Here is a 26,843-nt window from a genome sequence, read left to right as displayed (position 1 = left end):
AGACAGTCTAAAATTAATGATTAAATAACAGAACGAAACATTTTATTTACTCTTCAATAAAACGCTGGATGCAGGTCGTCTCCAACAGATCTGTGGAGATCTAAGGGGGAGGCCTATGTTCAGCAGTGGACGTCCTATGGCTAAGATGATGATGATGATGATGATGAAAACACACGGTCAATGGTACGTGAATCCAAACAACCATCCACTTTCAGTTTTCACTCCACAGATAACAAAAAAAATTGAATAAATACAGAATTCGATTCGAAAGGGGGAATTTGGGATTCAAGAAAATGATCATTTTGAGTTGAGAGGTGTTATTTTAGATGTTTTTTATTTTATATTATTTGTGAATACAACAACCGATACGCTTGAGGACTCATTCTACATAATTTGGTATGTTACAATCCATATACAACCTAGAAATATTTTGTCAATAGGAAAGCAATACCTTGAATTAATATTAGAAAAACATTAATGGCCCTTCGCTAAGGAATATTCCAATATTGATATAATTGGCTTCATGAAAAACAGTTTCATTAGCTGAGATATCGAAGATATACCGTTACCTTGGTCGTCCTTTCTAATGTAACCTTTAAGCGTACGCAATAAAATGCATTATTGCATGTGAAAGTTGTTCTGTAGTGCATATCGTTTAAAGACCCAGTGAGTGTCGGAAGTGAATTCAATCAGGCAGTGGAATGTTTTCTTAGATTAGACTTGTTGTTTAGTCTAGATTTATGGCATGTAATATGTGTTTAGATATTGTTTTGAAATTGTCCTGATAAGTTTGTTATTCTATTCATTAGTTGTGTGAAAGGTAAGTTATCAAAGCTGGTGATTGTATTGAAGCACCAAGAAGTTTCAGTATATCAAGCATTCACTCTCATAACAAACAATAGATACTTTCCTAAGTCCCATTCAAACAGAAGAGACTTTCACATGACCCATATAATAATTAAAAGTAATATTCTTGTTTCAGACACAAACTAATTCAAAATGAAGTTCTTAAAGAACACCTTAACCCTTCGGCATGGTCACCGGAAGAAGCTGAGTCGCTGCGTCAGCACCTGGTCTCCGCTAGCCACCGCATTTAACACCAGACCTACTTCAAGACCCATATTTGATTCTTTGAGGGAAAGGACGGTAAGTACAATTTGTATCTTTATTTGAAACTGATTAATTATTTAAAAACATATTATTTACATTTGCTGGCTATAGTTTGTTTGTTAGCTTTACATTTATATAATAAGAAAATAAAAAAAATAAAAACTTTTTTAGTTACATACAGTTTTACTACAAAAACATAAAATAACTAAGTACCTCAATTTGTAAAAGATTTCATTAACTGAACATGTACTAAAGGAGTGATGCCTCATGATATCCTTCTTTCCAGGGACTCTTCAACAAACCAGAGTTGGTCAGTTTTGAAGGCTTCTCAACACTGAAAGAGCAGGCTATTGCAGCAACAGACCGCTTGATTGAGGAAGCCACTTCTAACCCAAACCGTCCTATGGTGGAGATATTTGATGAACTATCTGACACCCTGTGTAAGGTTGCTGACCTAGCTGAGTTTGTGAGGATAGCTCACCCTCAGTCACATTTTGCAAGTGCTGCAGAGGATGCCTGTATCAGTGTTAGTGGTGTTGTTGAGAAGTGAGTGAATTTTACAATATAAATTACCAATTTCAGAATGCATGCAGGGCTACTTTTTCTGAAGATTCAGAGTTCATAAATGTAGGCACTGTCGCCGTCGCCGTTATTTCGCCATCATTCGTTAATCGTTAATGTTTTTTTACCAATATTCATTCAGCAATGAACTAAATCAGTTTCAAAACATATCCCCTTATAATAAATACGGCTTAATATTGCACCAATTTTTACGCCGTGTTTATCGATAAGGGGGAATAAGTATTTAAATCTATTACACAGATTAAACACGCACAAGGGTCTTTACGAAGCGCTACGTGACTCCGTTAAACGCGGCACATCGGGAGACCAGCACCTAGCCGAGTTGTTCCTATTCGACTTCGAACAGAGCGGCATACAGCTGGCTGAGGAACGCCGCCGCAGGGTGGTGGCGCTCAATGATCTCATTCTGCAAACTGGACAGAGGTTCATGGCAGGAGCTGCGAAGCCGAGAAGGGTACCTCGGGCAGCTGTGCCGGCTAATGTTAGGCAGTTGTAAGTAGCTTCTATATTTAGAACATTGTGTATTGTGACTAAACTTTATGTAGAAAGCCATATCTACAAAGACGAGGATAATAATGTCCCACCTATTTAATATGTATTTCTTATTCAGCTCATTCGCAGTTTTCTGTGCTGGGTTTTTAAACATGATAATTAGCATTGTGGACTATTCACTTACTCGTTCGTCGTCATCTCAGCTGAGAGACGTCGACTCCAACACAAACCAAACCTTCAATTGAGAATCGAACCAGCTAAGATCGCCGGGAAGCAGTGGATGCGAATTGCTGCAAATCTTGCATTAAATTGCTATTACACATTGTAAGGTCAAAGCCAATATAGGGACAAAAATCTCACTTCAAAAAGACTAAAAATACTTTGTAATGAAATGATCTCAAAAACCACAATTTCCTCCATAGCTTCAGCAGCGACGGCGACGACATAATCGTAAGCGGTGTATACGCGGAATGCGGTGACGCGGCGGCGCGGGAAGCCGCCTACCGTCTGTACCTCGCGCCTGATAAACAGCAGCACCAGCTGCTGTCCGTCACCCTGGAGGCGAGGCATGAGATGGCCTCTATTTGTGGATTCCCCAGCTATGCGGATAGGTAATGTAACTAATGAGGATGCTAAAGATGGGGTGACCCTTTAGCAGGCAATTAATTCAAAAAAACGTTATTGTATAACTCATTGCTTAGGTTGATTGCCACTGTGGGAAGGGCAATAATATATATCTACAGTAGTCAGTGAACATTTATTGCAAAAGCATTTTTCAAAAGTGTACATAATCAGCATTCCATATTTACAGCTAAGTCCACATTATATTTTTCGCAGAGCAATAAAAGCAAGTACAATGGAAACAGCAACGAACGTGCGACAATTCCTCGACATCCTCTCAGATAATCTGTACGACAGAGCCAAAATGGACTTCGATGCTATGCTCAAAATGAAGAAGCAGGAAACTCCATACCTGGACAGGTTAATGTGTTGGGACACCCCCTACTTCACTCATAAGGCGAAGACGCAGCTACTGAATGTTGCAAATTCAGATTTCAGCCCTTATTTCTCACTTGGAGGCTGTATGGAAGGGCTGAATATGTTGTGTGAAGAGTTGTATGGAATCAGTTTGAAGCCTGAAGAGATGTTACCAGGTAAGTGCTGGAAAGAACTTTGTCTTTATTTCTCTGAATATCCATATTCAGAAAGTAATATAATGATTCCGTTTTGCAGGTGAGTCATGGTCTCCAGATGTGTACAAATTGGCAGTGGTGCATGAATCTGAGGGTCTTCTAGGCTACATTTATTGTGATTTGTACGAGAGGCCGGGCAAGCCGCACCAGGATTGTCACTTCACTATACAGGGTGGGAAGTTGCTGCCTGATGGCTCTTACCAGGTATGTAACAAGGTGGAAGGCTAGATCATATTTAAAAACAGTTGGTTACTATGTAATTAGGATTTTCAGCTAATGTAGGGTCAGCCTATCGTTTTGCCTATTATTTTGTTAGTGTTTGGTGAAGTTTTATAACTTGATTTTTGAAACTTTCCAGAATCCGATCGTGGTAGTGATGCTGTCACTTAGCGGCGGGCACCGTTCAGGGCCGGCGCTGCTGTCAGCGGGCGGCGTGGACAACCTGTTCCACGAGATCGGTCACGCGCTGCACTCGATGCTGGGCCGCGCGTCGCACCAGCACGTGGCCGGCACGCGCTGCGCCACCGACCTCGCCGAGGTGCCCTCCGTGCTCATGGAGTACTTCGCCAGCAGCCCGCAGGTAACTGCTGCACTAGTGGCACGCGCTGCGCCACCGACCTCGCCGAGGTGCCCTCCGTGCTCATGGAGTACTTCGCCAGCAGCCCGCAGGTAACTGCTGCACTAGTGGCACGCGCTGCGCCACCGACCTCGCCGAGGTGCCCTCCGTGCTCATGGAGTACTTCGCCAGCAGCCCGCAGGTAACTGCTGCACTAGTGGCACGCGCTGCGCCACCGACCTCGCCGAGGTGCCCTCCGTGCTCATGGAGTACTTCGCCAGCAGCCCGCAGGTAACTGCTGCACTAGTGGCACGCGCTGCGCCACCGACCTCGCCGAGGTGCCCTCCGTGCTCATGGAGTACTTCGCCAGCAGCCCGCAGGTAACTGCTGCACTAGTGGCACGCGCTGCGCCACCGACCTCGCCGAGGTGCCCTCCGTGCTCATGGAGTACTTCGCCAGCAGCCCGCAGGTAACTGCTGCACTAGTGGGCCACGAGCTAGGCCGGTGGCTGGTCAACGAAACTACAGCAAATAGATGGAAAGAGTTGTTGCTAATTTCCCATAATGTCATCAGCAAAATCTACCTCAACCAATTTCTTCTAATAATTATTATGTACTGGCTATTCCCAGCTGTTTCAATCGCATCAACCTAAAGTGTTATAAGCAGCAGCAGATAAATATAAAATTATTCCCATTAAGTTACTATATTGTTTGCATTGCAGGTTATCCGTCGCTTCGCCCGCCACTTCCAGACACGAGAACCGATGCCAGAAGACATGCTACACAGACTATGTGCCTCAAAGCATTTGTTTGGAGCCAGCGAGATGCAACTGCAGGTCAATATGCTTAGACAACACATTTGTTACTATTTATAAAAAAAAAAATATACTTAATTATTTGAACAACTTGTGAATATGTTTCGCTTGTTCAAAGTCGGATACTAGTCTTCACAATGTGTGCTAATACTGGCTAACTTCGGTGAAGTAATTTGATGTATATTTGTAACAAAATATATGTGTATTTAGGTGTTCTACTCCGCACTGGACCAACACTACCACGGATCTGACGCATCGTGGCGTGGTAGTACAACAGAAGTATTGCAGAAAGTGCAGAAACAGTACTATGGACTGCCTTATGTTGAAAATACTGTAAGTTTATTATTACTTTCATATCTGGAATACACCACATAATTTGACAGAAATTCACTAAAAGATCTATCTTTCAGTCCAGTTTTTTTTAATAACCTATATAATTATGTAGATAGCTCATAAAGTAAAGGCTATGTGGACGAGACAAAAATAAAAATGGGTTACAGAAGAGTGATGTAGAATTCTACTTATAAAATAAAATTGGTAAATTGTATCTTTATCCTATGTTTTCTTAGGCATGGCAGCACCGCTTCAGCCACCTAATCGGCTACGGCGCGAAGTACTACTCCTACCTGATCTCGCGCGGCATCGCCTGGAGCATCTGGCACAAGTACTTCCAGGAGCAGCCGCTGTGCCGCACTGCAGGCGACAACCTCAGGCATCAGCTGTTACGGCACGGCGGGGCTGTGCCGCCTAAGGTCAGATTTTATTTTTCATATAAAGGCGAAAATTAAGTATGTATGTTTGATACTTCTTCACTTAAAAGGCTGAACGGATTTTGATGAAATGTGGCAATAATATAGCTAGCACATCAGAATTACATAAAGCCTATTTTATATACGGGTGCTTCTTTATGAGTTCCTCGAGTGAAATGCTCGCTGGCGGAAGCCGCTATAAAATAATTTTATTAGGCAACAATAAAGTTGTATATGTAACTTTCATGTGGTTAAAGCCAAATATGAACAGTTCCGTAGCCCCGGCAGAATTCCACTTTACTAAGCTTTGGATATTCCCACAGATATTGCTTCGCGACTACCTACAAGAGGAGGTGACGCCGACCACACTCGCGAACGCGCTCGCTGAAGAACTCGACCATCACAAGGACCACCTCGACACCGTCTTCAAAATACTCAACAAATGATCTATACACACACACAAACGCAAACACTCGGGAATATAACACGGCAGCTGTGCATGTGTGGGTCTACATATACTCACATAGACGCAGTGCTTGTTGAAAGGTTCGGGCATCGGACGACAAAAAGAGACCTTCAAATTATGATAAGAATAATGCTTCCATCATATCAACTTTATTGACTGATCTGATCTTTTAGTTTGGAATAATTTGACTGGTTAGTGTTTAGGCGGCTTCAAATACTATTGTGATATTTTTTGTGTAGGGCAACACACAATTTAGATTTCCGCATTTAGTATTGGCGTGTAACGTCTCCCTGTGAAACTGTATGATTGCGAATAAAAATGAATTATTCTGTAATTAAATAATTGTACATATTGTAAATGTTACATAAATTATTTTTAGTCAATTTCGTTTGGAGAAATTTATTTTCAGTATTATGTGGCTGAAATTACTATTTATTACACTGAATAGTCTTTTATCTCTGATACATAAAAAATTATAAACCAACTGACGATATTACCATGTTAGCTTGTTCAATAGATTATATAAAAAATGTAATAGGTTCATTTTCAAATACTCCTATTTGTGATCACACACATTTCTTGCCCAATGTACATACAAGAGAAGGACAAATAAAACAATGAAGGAAAATTATAAATAGTTTAATTAGTGATCCCTCCTGAAACTGACGTGGAAACACAAGCTGATATCACGACACAAAACAAAGAAATACTAACATGAATCATGAAATTATGAAACTATACATATGTCAATTGTAATATGAGTTTGTCAGCCAAGCTGCGCCAATAACGAAGAAACTCGTAACTTATGCTATTTAGTTCCAATGTAAACACTCCCTAAGGGTGCGTCCACATCTGGCGAATGCGCCGCGAATGCGCAGCACGCGAGCCGATCGCGAGCTGTCCGCGAGCTGCGCGCGTGCAGTCACTGCAATAGTTCGGTGCGCCTCTTTAGCGCAACTCACGCAAGGCTCGTATAGAGCGCTCGCCCTTACAGTTCCGTATATTGGCTCAGTACTATCGAAGATGGCAGACGTCGCGCGCCGCCTGCGCGCCGCTCGCGTGCGGCGCTTAGGTCGCGCGCGAGCTGCGCGCGGGCCAAGCAGAAGCGGCGCACGAACAAAAATGCACGCGCGCAGCTCGCGAACAGCTCGCGATCGGCTCGCGTGCTGCGCATTCGCGGCGCATTCGCCAGATGTGGACGCACCCTAACGAATAACAGGATTACATTATAACATTAGAAAAGTGATAGATTAACTTATTAATTTACACGAATATTAATAAGTAAATCTGGGACACAGCAAAGCTGACAAATCTCTTAAATCCTGCTAAAAACAAACTAATATGGAAATCAAATAATGGACGACATTACAAACATTACGTTCAATTAGTAATTTCAATCATTTCTCTATTGTTAAAACATTTGCACTGCAATCATTACACACGGTAAAATATTTTTTTTTATCAATTTTCACAAAATAAAGATTTTTCAACTAAAAAAATAATATGAATTCGAATGAATATAATTATCGTGTAATCACAACTAGTCCGTTTCAAGCGGAGGGTACTCGATTCTCTAATATCACACTTTATATTTCTAAGGTGTAATCATTAATTTATATTTATATATAGCGGAGTCGGGACGCAGAGCGGAATACCTCTTGTCTGTCCTCGTTAGCTCGAAAATAAGAAAAGCTTTTCTACTCTCAAAGTACTATTTTAGAATTTCTTCAGATTTTCATGTCACCATAAAGTAGCTTCTCCGTTATCTTTGAGCGCAGAAAATCTAGTTAACAGCGATGTACTTACGAGCTATTAGATAAACTATCAGCCATTCTGGAAATATTTCATCATCATGTAACACTTTCTATTTCGGATAAGTATCCCTGAGTTACCATTCAATAAACGTTAATTAAAAACCGGTATTAATGAGAATTATCTAAGGGCATTTCGAAGGCATCTCAAAATTTCATGTATTACAGTAGACTGCAAAACGAAGTCTTTATACGCAGGTTAAATCTAGACGGACTCCTTGAATTTATACCGCGAACAATAATTCACTGCGCCTTGCACCTGCGTGCCTTCCATACTATTCTAGAAATAGACCCCTAGCTTTTCTATACAATTTTTCGTCACATACCTTTACAAACTCCTGGATGCTCTACATCAGCATTTTGTAACAAAACTACTCATTTCGTCCTTGTCTTTTCAAGCCCAATTTATCTAGTTGGGAATAAGTAAAAAGTTCATCGACCCCTGCCAGTCTGAATTAACCTGCGCTTATTATGTCTATGGATTAAATGAGCATGGGCAGTATGGACTGCTCGATCTATGGACTGTATATACAAGTTGTAAGTCAAAGCGTTTGGGCGTTGACACTACGACACAGAACAAAGCTTGCTACATTCACTGCTGTAGATCGGCCGTTGCGGCTGAATCAGTATTGGGAGCGACCGTCTAACCTTCGAAGTCGCGAACAGACTGACCGGCTGGTCGTGGTAGACATTATATTGACTGGTGGTAGGTGTTCACGGCTCATCTATTCTTGTCCTGGGTCCGTCCCCCGGCGGGTGTTGTGACGTCAGTGGCTCGTGTCGTAGTGTGCGTGTGAGTATTACGCGACGTAGTTGTACTGGTTGGGGTTGTCTTTGTCGCGTTCCATGTAGTCTCGGTCGATCAGCGACTCTATGCGTTTCTTCAGATCTGCCGGCTGGGGGATACAGATAAGAAAAGTTAGACATTGCTAAAGTAGTATGACAAATTAGCTTCCATCCATGGTTTCATGCGCGACATTAAGGCATTTCCTGCGTAAAAAGTAACATTAAGTTACATTGCTACCAAGTTTTATCTATAAGTTCAGTAGCTATTGTGTGAAAGAGTAACAAATAGCCACAAATCCATATAAACTCGCCAGTAGGTCAAGCCAGAATGAAAAAAAAAAGCTATTTTCATATGACAGATTTCACCTAAGTATTAAAGGCAGGATGAACAGAAATGGGCTTAATTGGAAGCATCGTATTCCCCGGCTAGTAGTAAAGTCTAGGCCGGTGGTATTACCTTGACGGGGAACTTGAGCTGGTTGTAGAGCTCGGAGATGAGCAGGTTGTGTGACAGCGCCTTGCGCATCTTCATGACGCGGACGATGGCGGCGTCGATCTGGTACTGCCGGTCCTGGAACACGCGCTCCTCCGTCGCCTTCTGCTCCTCGCTCTGTAAGTTATATGTACAAGTTTTAGTGTTTTTATATAGAAACTATTTGTAATATAGTAAATAAAAAAAGCAATATTATTTATGTGTATAGACAAGCTACAAGTCATTTTGCATTGAGCTTCTGTCTACAGCTTTTTGCAGATAATGCGTAGTTCAAGGTATTTTTTAACAACCGGAAAATAAAATAAAACTTACAAGAAGAGTTTTGTTCACAAAGTATGTACGACAGTTCTCGTAAAACTCGATATCCTAAACTAAATTAATTTACTTTACTAAAAAGTTTTTCCGCATCTATATTACGCGCAATCTTTTGTGACAGCAAAAAGTAAAGTTTGCAGAGATTTAAAAAGTCAAGTTAAATATGAGCCTAAAAGTGTTACTAACAGTCTCCTTCATCTGTATCTGGTTGATCTTGATGCGGAAGAGCTTGTTGGTGAAGTCGGCGTTGAAGGCGAAGTGGTCGGCGTCGTCCACCTCGCGGCCGCGCGGCGTCTTCGCCAGCACTCGCGCCTTGCCGCATGCGAGGGATTGTAGTGTACGACGGAGTTCGCCTTCCTGGTGAAAAAGGTCAAAGTGCTCGATATATTACGGGAGTTGTATGTTTCACATCAACATATTATTGAGTAACTGTTTATGAGTTGCTAGATACGGGTACTTTTTACCTCACCTGAATAAAAAATTGCCTATGTCACCCGGGGATAGTGTGGCTTTAAAACAGAGTAAGAATTTTTCAAATCGATATTCGATTTCGAATAGAGGTTCGATATATTCTGCCGGGGCTGCGGGTTGTTCGAAAGAGATACCGCGGCCCTGGTACATAAAAGGCCTATGACGGAACACGACGGTTTTTAGTCAGTAAGAGTTTGACACTCCCTCACCGCTGCTATCCCACAGCGGGAGGGGTCAGTTGATGATTTTTACGTCGAAAAAAAAAAAAAAGGTTCGATATATTCTTATTATAGATAAATATTTGCTGCCTGCTTGAGATTTAAAATGTTATTGATTAAGAGTTGTAAAAAAGTGTCAATATAAAAGAAATGGCATAAAGTATGGTCTGAATAATGTAAACTTACTTCAATATTAGTGGCAGCCTTAATTTCTTCGAAAGACAGATTGTCTCCATCGTTGAAGAGCAGCAAGCAGAGCGCTTGAAACAGCGACACCTGCAACTCTTTGTTACCCTAGAAAATAATAATAACAATAAAGTTATTGTTGGGCAAAGTATGGGATACTCTGTTTTTAACCTAAATATTCATTGCTGAGAAAAAATATTTTTAGCAGTCATAGTCTCAAAACTTGATGGGGACAGAATTAAAATTAGTTCCACAGAGGGCAAATTCAATGAATTGATTGTAACACCGAGGGCCATTATCGTGAAGACTACAAAAGTGACTCTCAGTGAGCTTGCCGACACGGAGTCAGTGAGAAACGCAGTGTTGTCCGCCACATAAGTATCTTACTGAAGAGGCCGTATACAAACACGCGACAACAAATGGTGGTCAAGTGGCTTGTTTTTACTGTGATATTGGACCACACTCGTTGGGATTTTCTTGCCAGTGTGAAGTTATTCGTTCGATATGTACCTGTGTGAAGTGTGCCCTCAGCACACAGTGTCCGAGCGTGGCCTGCCACTGCAGCTTGCGGCCCGAGTGCTTGGCGAGGTAGAACTTGCTGAAGTGCTCCTGGTGCCGCGTCAGCTCGGCCGGCAGGCGGACGTCCACCGGCGGGTATGTCGGCCAGAAGCCTTGTGTCAGGATGTACACGCTCAGTTCTAAGCCGGAACTCTCTGATGACGCTGCTAAGTGCTGAAAGAATACATAAATGTTCTATGAGATCAGGAAATCAATAGAATCGATTAGCAGCGTATTCGTTGTGAGCTTAATAAGCGATAAATGATAAATCAATATTTATTTTGCAAATAAGTTGTACACAACACTTTTACAAGTCAAATTAAAAACGAGATCAAGTTCGCATTTCGTACCTGACTACCTTGAGACATACCGAAACAAACTCAAGGGTATCAAGTCCAAACATACATGACTGCACCATGACAACAAACTTCAGAACGTTGATTACACAGAAAAATATTTTTTTAAAGCCAAATATCATTTTTTCAATTTTTTTTTTCGTTTTATGTACGTACCTGCTTATAAGTAATATTAATGTCTTTGGACAGCTCCATGTCCTTGAACATGCCCTCCAGCTTGCAGGTGAAGCCGCCGCCGCACTCCTGCTTCAGCTTACTGAGCATCGACTTCTCTGCGTCTACTGACGCTGATTTGCCGACTAGCAACCTTTTCGCTAAGTCCTGGAACACAAATTAATTAATTTTTTTACAGATGTTAAAACTAAAGAGGATGATTTTTTATTCGTTTTGATTATTTTGAATGTAACAGTGATTTATTTATGGACTCCATGCGGTATAGAGTAGTTATTCTAAGTTAAATGAAAGGGAGCTGATAATGAAGATAGATAGAATCATTTGTCATGAATGAAACCAATGTCTAGGAGACCAAAAAGTAGGGCAAAATCGAAAGAAGGAAAAAATTTACGAAATCAATCCACGCGTTCATCAAAAATCAGTGCAATTTTTTTTATGTTCAGAAAATTCAACAATATTATTTAGCAAAATAAATCTTCTTAGCGTTTGTCCTGTCTCGTGATAGGGTCCGAGTTCTGTATCCTCTAACAAGATAAAACTAAAAATACTGAGGTTCTTCTTACCTTCTTATAGAAAGCCTCGAAGACATCCTTGCCGTGTATGAACCGGAACAGCACCATGATCTTGTCGAGCAAGCGCTCCAGTTCTTCCTCCGTCGCCTCCTTGTTGCCCGCGCGGAGCTTCACGTCCACGAACTTAGCTGGAAATACATTAGAAGATATTAGATTGGGATGACGAATTTACAGAGATTTGCCTGTAGAGGAAAAAAATTACAGCATTTTTTTCATAATGCATGTTTTTAGACAGGTAAGAGATATGGTTGTCATAAAAAGACTGTAATGAGGCAGAAAATTCACATATATTAATTCAATTCAGGTACACGTGGAAGTACATAGGGGAAGACCTAAAGGAGTATATAGGGAAAGTTCATAAGGATTACATGGGGTAGCACATGGGGGAGTATAATATAAGGGAGGGGCGTAGAATATAAGGGAGTTTATATCGTTATTAGCATATGAGGGAGTACATAAGGTAGTACATACGTTTAGTACATAAAGGGAAGCACTTGTCACCACGTGGTCTAGCTGTTCCTTGAACTGCATCACTATATGTACAGCACTCACCGATAAGCTCAGCGGGCTTGTTCTGTCGCTGGTTGATGAAGTACTCGAAGGCCTCGCGCATGGAGTACAGGAACTTGTCGTTGCGCTGGAAGCACGTGTTCACCACGTGGTCTAGCTGTTCCTTGAACTCCAGTAGTTCTCCCACCATAGTCTTGTCGCGTTCCGGTTCTATTACTATCGTGCGACCTTTTTTCTGTGAAGAGGAAGGTTAGTGTAAATTATGATTGTGTTATAAAATAAAATCTTTCCTGGACAAATATTAGTACACACAAAACATTTTTCAAAATTGCACAAAATCTTTTGGGACAGAAAGTAGATTATTATGCTGAGATCACTTATACATAAATTTATAGCATCTGCTTGACTGGGAACAGCTAGGTTCACAATTCCTTTTTGGCAGTTGGGTAAAAATGTCACACATCGTCATCATCCTCTCTCGACCCTTTTCCCAATATATGTTGGGGTTGGCTTCCAGTCTTACCGGAAGCAGCTGAGTACCAGTGTTTTACACTCACTATGGAGCGACTGTCTATATGACTTTCTCAACCCAATTATCCCCCGGCATCACAATACCCTTTGGTAAAACTGGTAAAAAAGTCACTCATACCAACCTTAATATAAGCATTGAAGTGGTTACACAGTTCACTGAGGCCGTCCTTGACCCTGCTGAAGAGTGCGTAGAGCGTGGTGAGGTCTTGCAGCCGCGGCCCGTCCATCAGCGCCTCCAGCCCCTTGCCCAGGATGCCCGACAGGTGCTCGCTCAGCAGCTGTCGTTCTATCGTGTGGATTAATTGCCATCTGGAAGGAACAAGAAAATGGTTACTAAATATTATAGCACTTCTTGTGTGTATTTTGTTATTTTAAAATGTATACAGTGCAAAAAAAAATATGAAACAGAGTAAAATTCTCAGTGTTTTAAATCATGCAGGAGGAAGTTTTCACTTAGTAAATAAAGACTTTTTTGTCTGGAAGTGTTCAGAGAATTCACAATTTTTGATGGACCTTGATTTGCAAACTAGAAAAAATAAGACTCAAACTCAAAACATTGGCCCACTTGTCTTGAGAAGACAGATAAAAAAATGGTCGTTGTTTTCTTTTCGGATTGTCCAGGTCAAGGTTTTTTCGTGATCATTATTATGATATAAAACTCCTTTTTTTGTAAAGTTAAAAAATATCAGTAGGTACTCCATTTTTTTTTCATTAGTATAAAAAATACTCAAATTGGATGGGAAGGTGGCAAGAAGTAGGCAGAAATGGAAAGATTTGTATGAGGCCTACGTCCGAAGACGGACAACCTAGGGGCTGCGATGGATGGATAAAAAATACACACAGTATACTGTACCCACTGAACAACAATGTACTCACTTGGTAGAAGGATCTAGATAATGTAGCAGCCTCTCGTTCTCCTCTCGGAGTCGTTTCTCCACGTGCGCGAGGTACTGAGGGACTGCCAGCTCTCGCATCAGTCTCTGGCCTTCCGCCGCGTATAGACGTTCTGTTGCTTGCAGGAACCTGCGCGGCAAATAAATAATTTTGTTTCACAATTAAATCATCATCTCTCCATCGGGCATTGTTTTTTTTTTTCAATCCTTCAAAAGGGAATCATTCGAAACATTTCGGCCTCGCTTCACATTCGCTTAAACGTGATGAAATATCGAAAAAAATAACTTCAGTCCATAGATCCTATAACAGCAGTAATAAGAACAAACAAACGCAAATTGTTCGATATTTAAAACTAGTTTGCAATAGGTTTCCCCCACCCGCCTACTTGAAAGGCGGCTGATCACGCGGCCAAGACGCAACATCCAGGCCCGTGACTTCAACACGTGATCATCTCAGGATAAAATGTATAGCTAATTTGTTGCTACACATTTCGAAAGTAGGTCGCGAGGGAAGCGAAATGTCTTGCGATATTTTTCTATATAAAGTTATGGGTAACATTAGAAACAAAGTGGGTAGACCCAAGAAAAGGCTTGTGCTCTTTGGAGTTTAAATATAACTGATGAAAAGTAAGATAATACATGGTTTGATTATTTATCTTTACATCATGCTTTGGGCCCATTAAATTAAGTGTCCCAAGGAACTTCTTCCTCCGAGCACACCATGGGGCCTTTACTGAATCAATTCAAATCAAACTGTTCATCTTTACATCTTTATGATAGTATAGAATTAAAAACTCAGAAATACGAAATATTAAATAAACTTTCTACTCACTTATGTTCAAAAGCATCTTGATAGATCTGCAGATCGGACAGCATTCTAAGCAAGCTCTTGAGTAGGGATATGTCTACAGCATCACCTCCACGTTCCCGCTCTATAAGTGTTAGCAGGCCGTCCACTGTCCGCGTCTGGACTAATGTGTTCATTGCTATGTGGTGTCTGAATAAATCTAGGCCCATGTCCCTGGAACAATTCAAAAAATTAAAAAACCTTAGCTAATATTAGCACTTGTTAAATAACCAAAATTTTGGGCATCCCCAAAATGAGCTTTTTCATCTACTGGGTTTAACTGGCAAGAAGAGATGCAACTTCTTGCAATATTATTATGACTAAAATTCCATTCATTATACGTATTATCAACACTCTTCAGTAAGTGATTCTATATTCATTTTAGTAATATTCATTCAACTTTATATATTGTGCTTTGAATTATAAGTTTCAATGTCACTATGGATTTAACTTAATCTTAGATTATTTTAAATAATTATTTTATTATATCAATATTATGATGTCTTACCATATAGAATGTATACTAGGATTCTGCAGTACATAGGTGCGGTCAAGATATAGGAAGATGCTACGTATCATGATCATCTGGCGGCAGTGTGCTCGCCAGCAGTCGTCCATGCGCTTGAGGAACACCTGCCGGTCCATGCTCTCCGAGAGGAACTGCTCGATGTTGGCCTTCACGTGGGCTTCCACCAGGTTTGTTAAGTTCACGTATAGTTGGGATGCCATCTGGTACAATAAGATCATTTTAGTTACAACATTTTTATTAAATTCCTGTAATTTACAAGTTTCAAATCATTTTTTTTGCCATATAAATCTTATATTGATTTAAAAAATCACAATAAATAAGTAAATATTCTCCAGTTTAGTGGACTTAATCTCAAATTATTTGTTGATTAGAAATAAGATGTGTATTAGTGTTTTTATTTATATCTTTTCTTTTCTAAATACAAATAAGGTGCTGGGCAATAACTTGGATGTGAGTGTGGTGCATGAGGCTTTTATGCCGGCAATTATAAGACAGTAGAAAGTCATATGCATATCTTCTCTCTATGAGAATAGGTGTCCATCTGACAATGCGAAAGCATATTACTATAGCTTATGTAATCAAAGTTTTGAGTGATAATCCAAAAAAAATATGTAAACACATTGTTTATTATCTTTAATTTGACATGATTGTGCAATTATTTGTAAGAAACTTGAAATATTATGAAGTATATTGTTGAAATAATTTTAAACTTGATGCAAATCCATGCTGCGTCCAACTTTACAGATTGCAAACTCTGTTTAAAACAAAATTATTTTCTTGTGCCAAGTATCATTCCTCAGACACTGCTTAATTAAGGTCAATCAACAGTTTGTTGATTGATATAAAAAAAAAAAAACTGTGGAAAATTATTACAAGATTTGTTCCTTAAGTTTGAAAATGAAAGAGAACAAACTAAACCTGACTTCCATACAAATCTTGTATTGTTTTGATTAATTAGCAGTGATGTTGACATTGTGAACTATACACAGAATAATGTACAAGTGGCTTATTATGCTAATTTTACCTATCAAGTATGGACTGAGAACAGATTTCCAGAGCTACATGATCAAAGTGTAACAGACAGGAGTGTGTGTGAGGTTTCAAGTAAGTTTGTGTACTTCACCTTATGACTACACATGTTCTCCACCGCCTGGTACAGCTCCTCCAGCGAGTACGCGATCGCCTTGGACGTCTGTATGGCGATCACCGCCTCCCGCAACTTGCTCCATGTCGTCTCCTGATAGTTTTCTGGAAGGTTCGGCTTACCTGAAAAGAACGTCCAGCCATTACCTTTGCAGATGTCAAATAGGTTATAATCATGACGATTGAGATAATAGCGTAAACACACTTTTAAAATTCTTTATAACCAATTTCTTGGTGGCTGCACCAGGCTTGTTCATTGATGACGACGTCATCTTTATGGTCCCATTGGAGTTGGGAGTCAGCAAGGAAAAGTTTGATTTCTTCTCATTGGCACTCATTTCGTCGGATTTTGTTCTTTTATTATTGCACTGTTCGCTGGTCTGAAGAGAACGTTTTCTACTTTGATTGTTACCACCCTCCTCGGCCAAAACTGGCGTTTTAGCTATACCCGACATAAGAAAGCATCATATGGCCGCAGCCACAGCACTAAATATTACGATTATTGCTAATTAATTAGAAAATACAAATAAAAATAGAAGCAATCAGTCGGCAGTTTACTAGAATCACCACCATTACGATAAGTTTACAATTTTTATTGATAGGGGGCGCACGTGTGAACACAAATGTCAAGATGCATGCATGACAGAAAAAAGGTTCGTTCATTTTTTAACAAACTTCAGACACCATCCAGAAAATTCTTAAGTTAAAAAAAAGGAAATAATGCGTTTAAAAAAATGTCACGATAAAATGAAATATAGCTCTTTTTAATTTTCAACAGTATTTTTATCTTACAACATGATTAAATTTTCTTATACTCTTAGTGACATCTAGTTTTTAATATGTATATTTGTTCTTTTAATTTTCACTATTAAGCTGATAGATGGCGCTAAAAGGCTTATGCGTAGTAGTGCTACGGTTCGCTACGTACGTACGAGCTACGAATCGCGGGTTCGATTCGGTCATGAAAAAAAATTATTATCGTTGATGACTTTGTAGAAGTTTTCATGTTTTATTATTGCTTTTATCATGGAAGCGTAATCATTGTCGTATTGACGAGTCGATTTTGAGTGAATCTCTTTATTATCACGACTAGTCTTTCAGTAAAATTATGAGGAAGGAACACGCTTTCTGACACATGTCTGCCAGGGTGCCCGGCAGATGTGAAACACTGAAAATCAAGCATAACGGCTTGTATTTCCTACGTTGTAGTTGTACGTACCTGTACCTACATGTAATTACATAGGTATATATGACACAGGTTCAATCACATGTTTTCATAATAATATACTGTACCGTACCTACGTACGTCTATGTAATTTTACTATGTGTCACCTAATTATTTTGCTTAACTTCCAATTAGATGAACAGTTGTTTCTCAAAGTTCTCCATATGGCCTTCAGCATGCATGAAATATCGTTTGAATATTTTAATTTTGTAAAAAGAGGTTTATTTTATTAGGCTTAAATTAATATTATGAATTCGAAATGTAAATAGCTTGCGAGAGGTGCGAGTTAACAAATTTCTCTGTCTTTCGAGCTTTAATAATGTGTTATGAGTTTGGTTTGAATGTTTAAATACATAGCCGTACGAGTAATCGCACACTGCAAACTTTTAGTCGGCCGGTCGTTTGGGCTCTTAAATCAGTATGAAGATGGATGGTAGTAGATAGATACGCATATTAAAAAAATCAGATCTTTTGTCGGTGTCAGACCGACTGAAAACTTTGATTGGAAACAAGATCTTCTATAAAAATTTGCTAATCATCTTGTAACTTTCGGTCGACTGTTTAGTCTGCAGTGTGCGTTTATGCTTATTTGAAGCATGATAGGGTTGTCACCTGTTACTGACATGTATTTAGCGACTCCAGTACTGGAAGCAATTAGTTCATTAGATTCGTAGCAACAGCTTGGCTCATGTTGTATGCAGAGTAAACATATTGTAACCTACTAGATTTCGCCAGAAGTTTCGCACACGACTCGTGGGAACTGTTTTGCGGAATTGAATAAAAAAGTAGCCTATAAACAAATAAGTAAGATATCGAACACCAAACAATAAAACTCTGCGATTTTATAAGTGAGTTCCTATGAATATAAGTATAAATTAGTGTGGAATAGTATAAAAGTGTTTAGTTGTTCGAGAAGAATTGCTTGACTTTCTTCATACAAAGGTGACATTACACCAAAAAAAAAAAACAGGAGCACTGAGCAATATCTACAGGAGTTTTTCTGCGCGTTTTATCATACCTTACCTTACCTCTATTTTTTATTGTGAAATAGAATTAGGTTAATGACAATCCCACGCAATCCTGAAGGATTCACAGAGCTTATCAGTGTGTGGGCTGAATTTATTCATAACAATGCTAACGAAATATTAGTTCTAATTACGTATTTTCATTGTAGAGTAATAAATACGATTAATGTTGTTGTGTAGTATAATACCAAACAAAGGCTTTATGTAAGTACTTATATATGATATTTTTAGAACTTACATTTTGTACTATAAGTTTATTATTATTATCAACTAAGTTTAGACCAGCAGATAATTAGGTACATAAAAATGTCAGTCAACGGTGAAGATTTTGGTCAAACGTATAGATAGAATAAATGAGTACATAGCTATCCAATCCAATATCGTTTTAACTAAGAAAATTTGCAGCTATTCCACTTATTTTATTTTCGAAGTAGCTTATCTAAATCAAAATCAATTCTTCCAAAGATTGGCCAAGATCTAATTCCATTAGCGATGAATAAGAGCCTGAAACAAACAAAAGACTAACCATTCAGTTCAGAGACTTTTAGTAAGATTTAGTTAGTAACAAATTAAATTATTAGATAATGAATTTACGAGCTATGCCCGCCCGATGCGGTGAACTACTGACCTAATCAATTAATGTGAGGTTTAGACAACACTCCTTTGTACAATGACCTCCTTTTAGTCTGAGAAAATTGAGCTTTCTGCCTAACTATTGAGCTGACAACTGTTTCAGGCTGTTTGTCAGTAGGACTAAGATAGGTTCGTGCATAATCTGGTTTTCCCCCATATCTATATATCTTGGAGCTTAGAGACTTACCAAAGGCGCGGATTAGGATCAAAGAGGATTACATCATTTAAGCGAGTCTCGAAACTCTATGGTTGGCGAACCGGCAGTTGTGGAGTATTTACGAGGCTTGTCTCGTACGCTAACTGGGATCCGGCAACCCGAGTGTAATGTAAGCACTTCGAGAAAGGGCCCATTATCTTGTCACACGCTTTTATTTCGACATAAAGGATGGTAACTGTATCGCAGCGTTTAGTTTCAATAAGTTTTGCGAGTAAAAGCTTTACTTAGTTGACAATGAGAAGCTGTTTTAATTATTTATTGGTACTTGCTGCCTGATTGCGCCGATATAAGAGTGTTCAGTCAGCAGAGATTTAAAACTCTGCTGTTCAGGCTCTGGCTTGACTTTTTAATTTTTTTTGAACATTATAAAAAAATTCTCAGTACTAATTGAATTCCATCCTTTGTTTTTTAGTTATATAGTCCACGAAGGGGCTAATATTTGTTTATATAGGTACGTGCTAAACTTGTACATAATATCAATGCGAATTTTCATTTTCCAAAGAAGAAAAGTCAACAGAAGTTTGGTTATCGGAAAGTTCGAAACAAAAACTATCACCCAATTAAAGACTATTGTGATAGTGGCTGCCAAGATAGCGATTTGATGACACCCTCGCTGAAAGTGCAGGTCTCGGGGGCGGGGTGTAACAAGTGTCGGGCGGCCGGGACATGTGCGGCGCCCCCGCCTGCCTCCCATTCACTCACTGTTCATTCACTGGCTTGCCGGCATTGCGAGACCGACGCCCGAGCCGAACGCGTCGTCTCACTTATCGGCCTTTATACCGAACGCGTCCGTAAGTAAATCGCGCGCGATTCCAAATTCGAACAATGCATAGAGATTTATAGTTATTTTTTTACTTTTTTTAAAATGGGGGAACAGGCGTTTAACATATCGGATGAGAATCTGGAACAGCATATAATTACTTTGTTTGAAAAGTTGGAGTGTTTACGAAAGGATGCGAACTCAGGTGATGGGGGTTTGTCGGGGAGAGTTCCGGCGCGGGTGGAAGTGCGGACGCTGTCGTTGTGGAAGGCCGTGGTGGCGGAGTGCGCGGCCTCGTTTCTGTATGTGTTCATCGTGTGCGGGGCTGCAGGCGGGGCTGGCGTGGGCGCATCCGCCTCGGCCGTGCTGCTCGCCACCGCGCTCGCCTCCGGCTGTGCCATCGCCACCCTCACGCTCTGCTTCGCTAACATATCTGGTAAGATACCAAATAAGAACCCTTGCACGTCATGAACTTACTAAAAGTTAGTGAAAGTTATCCATATCAAATTGGTTTCAAACTTGTTACATGAAAGTAGGTAATAACTATGTAAGTACAAATAATTTTCCCCGATCACTTACAAAATTTTTGGTACCTGCATTATTGACGTTACTGTTATTGTATTCGGCTGCATCCCTTGTATAAGTCAGCAGTTTGACAGTCAAATCTTCACCCCTGCCTAATTTAGAATAGCAGGTAAGACCTTTAAACAAAGAATTTTCTAATCTTTTAAAACTATTGCGGCATACTTGGACTCCTAGAATCTTAGGTAAGGAGATGTTTGCTGAAGTGTTTTGAAAATAGAATAGAACACATTCAATTTTCAAAAAACTTTAGGTTCATTTGACGCAATCTTATAGAGCGTTTAAATGTTTAAATACACAACAATAACGGCCAAGACGAGTCAATGCAGCAGGTAGAATAATATCGAACTGGTTGTCCTAAAATAGCTCGAAAGACAATAAAAAAACAAGAGACTGCGCGAGAACTAAATTACTAGTTACGAGGAATGCGCAACCGTAATTGGCTAGAAAAATAAAATAAATAAAAAGAGCTAAACACCCACGTGAGTAACAATGTTATTTCTGCTTATAATGTTCAGTTACGTGGGATAGGTCCGTGGGGACAGGGATGCCTCATTTGCATTTTTATTCCTTTTTTCTTTTTCTTGGTTGATTGAAATGTGATTTCACGTTGAACGCAGGTTTTACGGTTACCTCGAGGATAAGAACTCCTTTGTTCATTTTGCTGGCAGATGGTTACATTTGCGTGATTTATTCCTATCCTTACTTACTTAAAATTAAGGTAAAGGGGTATTTTTGTTGTCGGAGCGTTTAAACTGCAGAAGAGGTTTTGATGGAATTCGGGAGAGATCATGATCAATATAATTCGAGTGTAACTGGAGTACCAGGTAGTAGAATATGCTTTTATTATAAAACATTTTTTTCGGAACACGGTTTCAGCACATAAATTCACCTCCGGTCTTTATGACCCACAAAATATTACAGCATATGCCTGTACCTACGTAATCCAGGATTTAGTATTGATATATTCGTACACGCATAAGCTAGCTGTAAAAATCTCTTTTTGTACATTCAATATCATACTGAAAGTATCGCGTTTTCTTTTACGATTCATTTTGTTGGTGAATTTGTTACTGTAACCGTAAAAAGTGTTCTTAGTATCGGTGTTTTTAGTACTTATAGTTGGGGTCGAAATGGCCGTGTTGTGTTGTGGGGCCAATTAACTGTGCACCGTTTGGTAATTTATACGCGTTTGATAGCGGCCCGGCTCGGATGAGTTACCGCCTTGCCGCCCGAACCGCAGCCTGCAGATGTTCACAATTATCCGCTTTTTTTGTAAAAGGATCGGCGGCTGCGAGGCGAAAGTCTTGAGTTTTTACGTCAATTAGGCTCTTAGCGTTGATATTTTTGTTCAGTTTACGTGTCTTTGTACCGTTAAGTTTAAAATTAGCCGTTTATGCAGGATCAAATTTAAGTCAGGTAAGGAAAAGGTAAATACCAATAGAACCGCCTGCTTTATTGGCTTTATTAAATAACACAAATAGCATTGATTAGTAAACTTCGGATGCACAAGTTTGACATCACTTCCCATAATACTACACGGCATTAAGCACGTTAGGCGGGATTATTATAAGCTAACACGTGCACCCTTCACCCTTTGTCCCCTCAACACAATTTTATAATGGCGATCACATGACGCGGGGACAATGACATTTTAAATTATATCATAATAACAATAACGAGGAGAAAGCTTACTCTTTCACAATCAGGCATCAATTCTTGCATCTACAATGTACGCGAACCGTGACGAATTTTTAGAATACACCCCCGACCGCGGCTGGCCTAATTTTCACTAATGGCTGGACAAGTGGACATCCCTATTTCGAGCGCGGACTAATGCACAGCTTTAATCGATGCATGAATTATAATGTGCTCAGCTCTATCCACGTTTAAAGTTTCTCAACTTGGGAACGTCGGCGCTGGCATTTAGTGAGCCACTATTGTAAAATCCTTTTCAAGTTTTTACTACTGAGTACTCGGTGTATTTTCGTTTTGTCGTCTTTTTATTTTGGCCGCTCGATGCCGTATTCATTTATCAATGCGTACTCAGGAAGTAGACTGCACGAAGTTGTATTGTCAACGGAGCTTCCTTTAAAACTTGTCTTAACTTTTTAAAGACGATAAATAATTCGCCTTTATTGCCATTTTTAGAATGAGAAGCTGTATTTTTAATTAGATTTTACTGAGAATTATTTTGCTTTCTTAATTTCTAACTAAGATAGGCAACACAAATGTTAAAGGTTAAGAATATCTTTTAAAGAACTTTAATAATCAGTAGCTCTATTTTATATTTTTTGCTGAGAGTGCATAGTATTACAAAAAATCGAATGTTACGCTACGACATGTATAGGTACCTATACCTTTTGAAATATCGTATAGCAGTTGAGGTTTGTATAAACAGCAGGTAATATTCTCCACGCTGAAAGGTAGGTAACACAATCTGAATAATCGATAGGCGTAGTAGTTCGGCTTTGCACTCGATATATCTGCGTCGCGTCGCATCGTTTATCCACCACCTGTTCCCTTTTTTTACCCATTCTCTCCTACATACACAAGTTTATAAATGTCAGGATTCTATGTTTAACGTGCAAATTGATTCTGAATATTGATCAGCCTGAAGCCGCCCGATCCACTGACTGATAAAGCAATAATGTTCAACCTACACATTGTGCGTTTGAAATTTGAATTGACACATCTGAGCACGTAGTACTGAATAACGTTATGATATCGCATTTCTCCCCAATACCCAGGGGTGCTACACCTCAAGGCTATCCACTGTATCTTCGCTATTATATTACCCAGAACGCAGGTAAACATCCGGCCAGCCATTATCGCGTAGCCACTATGGTGATTTCTCCTCCGACATGGGACCGACGAATACTCCCCGCGAATACTAAGGTAGCGTGATTTTATCTCGTCACAGCATTTGTTATTCCGAACGTACGCTCTGCAGATAAGTCAGATTTTATGAAAACAATATTTTAATATAGCAGGGAATAATCGTAGAGTACTTAGCCCCGTAACAGCTGGCCAAACCGGCCGGATTTCATTACGTTCTTGCTGACTGAATGCTCTGGATATGCGATAATATGTTTTATTTCGAAACCCGTATGGTGTAATTTGCTATACTTAATAAAGTGTTTCATAAACGGAGCTTTTTGCTCCAAAAAGAAATGCAAAGATTATAAATTCATCACGGAATCTCGTAGGTGTCGAAATATGATCGTTGTTGTTTATGCAAATTGCTTATCCGCTCAAGATGGGTAGGAAAATAGCATTGACACGTGACTCTTTTTTTGTAAATCATTTTATAAATAGCACCTTATGTACCGCTTTTGAAGCGTTTTTGCACTAAATTCAATTTGTGAACACTTGCAGACTTCGCACACCAAGAAGTTTCAAAAAGAACAAGTTAAGACGCTATCGCTTTCACGCAGAAACTAATAAAGTAGTCAAAAACAAAATAAAAGTGTGTAAATAATAGAATTCAATTTTGAAGCTTTTTAATCGAAAATCTTTCAGCTTCGTTCGAGTGGCTTTCTATTGGCAATCGCATCGCAAGCCGAGTCTGATTTGTCACAACGCTGACAAAGCGACATGTCCCAACGTTCTAAACCTGTAGTAAAGGCTCATTGTATGATTCAGTAAATACTTTTCTCAAATAAATGAATCACAATTTATTAGGCTTACGTTGCTACAAATTGTGGGCGGTGAACAGAACTCATTGTTGTCGGCTCGTCCTACATTTCAATGCGAATCGGGACAATCTCAACTTTGTCATTTGTTGATACGCGGACTTCAAACAAGTGTCTGGTTACGTTTCTTGGTTATTGAATTGTTTTGAAAGAAACAGCGATAGGTATTTGTACTCTACTATTCCTGTTAGACATTACAAATTAGGGGAATTCGATTGCAGGTTATATACCACCTGTTTGCCAAGCAAATTGACAGGACGTAATCCTGTGATATGTTGACGATATACCTAAAGGGATAAATAAAACTAACCGAATAAAGGGTTTTGACGTTTCCTAAAAGCACAGGAACCTATCTATTCAGACAATCAAAACATTCCAGCAATATTCTAACCAGAAGTTTCTAAGAGGTCTTGTCTAATATAACGGTCCAAACATAGGCACTCGTGGATAACGATAATTCTTCATATAATATGACTTCAACAACTATATTTTTATAGAGAAAGAAGTAGAAGATGGATGCTAAAGTGTAATGTTTCTTACATGTGGCACAGGAGCGCACGTGAACCCTGCGGTGTCCGCAGCGTTATGCGTGCGGCGGCGCGTGTCGCCGCTCCGGGCTGCGTTGTACGTCGCAGCACAGTGCGGCGGGGCTATAGCGGGTGCAGCTGCTATATATGGGTAAGCTTAGTGTAATGAATTAATAGGTAGTACTTATTAGCTACATACTTGGTCAAGTGCCACTCAAAAAAAAAAATCATTTGAGGCCTTGTTGTCCCTGCTCGCGACATAGATTTGATATTTGTAGACGTGAATACCTTGTGATTCAGTGGACAGCGCAACTTTGTTGAATTAAACATATTTTTTCAGCGCCATACCTACAAAATCTTAACGTCTTAGATCTTTTCTATTGGTTCCTTTCTTTTCAATTTAAAATAGCTAGAATGCACCAAAACAATTTTCGTTTAGCATTCTATTATCTAATTCGATTCTTCTGCATACATAGTAGCGAGTTCAATACAAATTTCGTAGAAGACATGTATCCAATTCTCTCAGTTTCCAATTAAAAATTGGAAACTTCGTATATCCAGATGACAGATTCGGAATAAGCTTTCCAATGCAGGCGATGCAGTTTCGTCTCGCCTCACTGCTTGCTACCAACATTGCACCACGTATTTGGATGCAGAAATGTCATCATGCATTTGCGGGAATTCTGGCCACTAACAAACCCGCATACGATAGCAATCAGAATCTTTTTTTTTTAAGTCCATCAGCGCTATTTTCGTTACCACTCGATAAGCATTCCAGGTATCTAATTTCATATTAATGTCGTTCTAAATACGAATATTGTGAGTGGTCCCAGTGGTCAATCCGACCCTAATGCTCGACCTTTGTTTTTTTCTTAACCTAATTATTTTTATCCCATACTAAGTTGACCGATATTCCACCCGAGGGCTTATGTCAAGGTTAAAATGTGATGCAAAAACAAGATATTTTCGTACTCCTTTGGGCCTAATTTCTTTCTCATGAAAACATGGTTCTTCAAGTTGATGGCCAGTTCGATAATATCTATTAATTATAAATCATTGTAGTAATGAGGTCGGTCACTCAGTGACAGCAGCTTATAATAATTGATGTGGTTAATCAATGCCATTAATTATACGTGATAATAAGTTTGAATATGGAGCCCAACACAATTGCAAACAATGCGTTACCATTGTTTGCGCAAATAAACTAAAAATAAATAGGTGTTTATTAACAGTCATTTAACAAAGTATGCCTTCATTAGTTATAATGCTGGCTTTCAAATAAATTTACTATTTTCTAAAATAAAAGCTTTAGCAAATAATTTATTAAAAGCGTATTATGTGTCAAAATGAAAATAAATTATTTTAAATATCATTTTCAGACTTTTTCATATTTTTGTAACTATTTTGCATTAATCTTGTCAGTCTACGTGATTAATGCATTAAATAACAATATATTTATAAAACTGCGCCACTAGCAAAAAAGAGATTAATAGCTACATTAAACGATTGGGCAGAATTAATCGATTGTCGAATCGTTGTTCGAGCGTTCAATAATTTTATATTTCGAAATGTAATTTATTGGTTGTTCCATAGGGATGAATATATGAATTTCATTCCCAATTCAGTATACGGTGTCGAATTAATTTGCGGTTTTTTTTTATCAGGCAGCACAATGTAATTCATTTATTTAAATCCAGGCAATATATTTCGTGAGGTTTATTCGCTTGAGACAAGTTATTATTGGGGCATGAATATTTAATAATGAGATTTTGTTACGACATCGCAGTTTGTGTTCTTTTCTTTATTTTATAGAGCTTTCGTAGG

General features: G+C 39.3%; 3 protein-coding genes across 7 annotated transcripts in view; 2 read left to right on the top strand and 1 right to left on the bottom strand.

Annotated features, from left to right (window-relative positions):
- Positions 1 to 211: 211 nt before the first annotated feature.
- Positions 212 to 6,590, top strand: LOC124645541 (mitochondrial intermediate peptidase). 2 transcript variants are annotated; one of them, XM_047185377.1, is made up of 12 exons: positions 212 to 396; positions 983 to 1,146; positions 1,397 to 1,656; positions 1,933 to 2,184; positions 2,607 to 2,795; positions 3,022 to 3,338; positions 3,418 to 3,581; positions 3,736 to 3,957; positions 4,655 to 4,768; positions 4,958 to 5,080; positions 5,317 to 5,499; positions 5,820 to 6,590. In XM_047185377.1, exons 2-12 carry the CDS (start codon positions 1,000 to 1,002, stop codon positions 5,940 to 5,942), a joined length of 2,094 nt encoding a protein of 697 aa, XP_047041333.1. In that variant the 5' UTR covers positions 212 to 396; positions 983 to 999; the 3' UTR covers positions 5,943 to 6,590. The 2 variants fall into 2 exon arrangements, with proteins under 2 accessions (XP_047041333.1, XP_047041363.1); XM_047185407.1 differs by lacking the exon at positions 212 to 396 and adding an exon at positions 666 to 820.
- On the bottom strand, positions 6,586 to 16,949 carry LOC124645449 (cullin-4A). The gene is made up of 15 exons (XM_047185291.1): positions 16,561 to 16,949; positions 16,336 to 16,478; positions 15,192 to 15,412; positions 14,669 to 14,857; positions 13,820 to 13,966; positions 13,066 to 13,252; positions 12,455 to 12,647; positions 11,894 to 12,030; positions 11,313 to 11,477; positions 10,753 to 10,974; positions 10,243 to 10,350; positions 9,554 to 9,724; positions 9,017 to 9,169; positions 7,167 to 8,669; positions 6,586 to 6,795 (listed from the first exon to the last, which is right to left on the bottom strand). Exons 1-14 carry the CDS (start codon positions 16,808 to 16,810, stop codon positions 8,574 to 8,576), a joined length of 2,382 nt encoding a protein of 793 aa, XP_047041247.1. The 5' UTR covers positions 16,811 to 16,949; the 3' UTR covers positions 6,586 to 6,795; positions 7,167 to 8,573.
- A 3,204-nt stretch (positions 16,950 to 20,153) lies between these two features.
- LOC124631731 (neurogenic protein big brain) overlaps positions 20,154 to 26,843 on the top strand; it is a 67,924-nt gene continuing 61,234 nt past the window's right edge. For 2 of the 4 annotated variants that reach the window (XM_047166327.1, XM_047166310.1), the window contains exons 1-2: positions 20,154 to 20,651; positions 25,044 to 25,170. In XM_047166327.1, the coding sequence (XP_047022283.1) occupies positions 20,321 to 20,651; positions 25,044 to 25,170 (458 nt within the window). In that variant the 5' untranslated portion in view covers positions 20,154 to 20,320. Of the gene's footprint in view, positions 20,652 to 25,034; positions 25,171 to 26,843 lie in introns of all 4 variants that reach the window. The other 2 variants (XM_047166318.1, XM_047166302.1) reach the window with 1 other exon arrangement.

Source organism: Helicoverpa zea, chromosome 1 (genome assembly GCF_022581195.2).
Source record: "Helicoverpa zea isolate HzStark_Cry1AcR chromosome 1, ilHelZeax1.1, whole genome shotgun sequence".
NCBI lineage: Eukaryota > Metazoa > Arthropoda > Insecta > Lepidoptera > Noctuidae > Helicoverpa > Helicoverpa zea.
The sequence above is the reverse complement of the archived record's forward strand: the minus strand, read 5'-3'. Positions and strand labels throughout refer to the sequence as shown.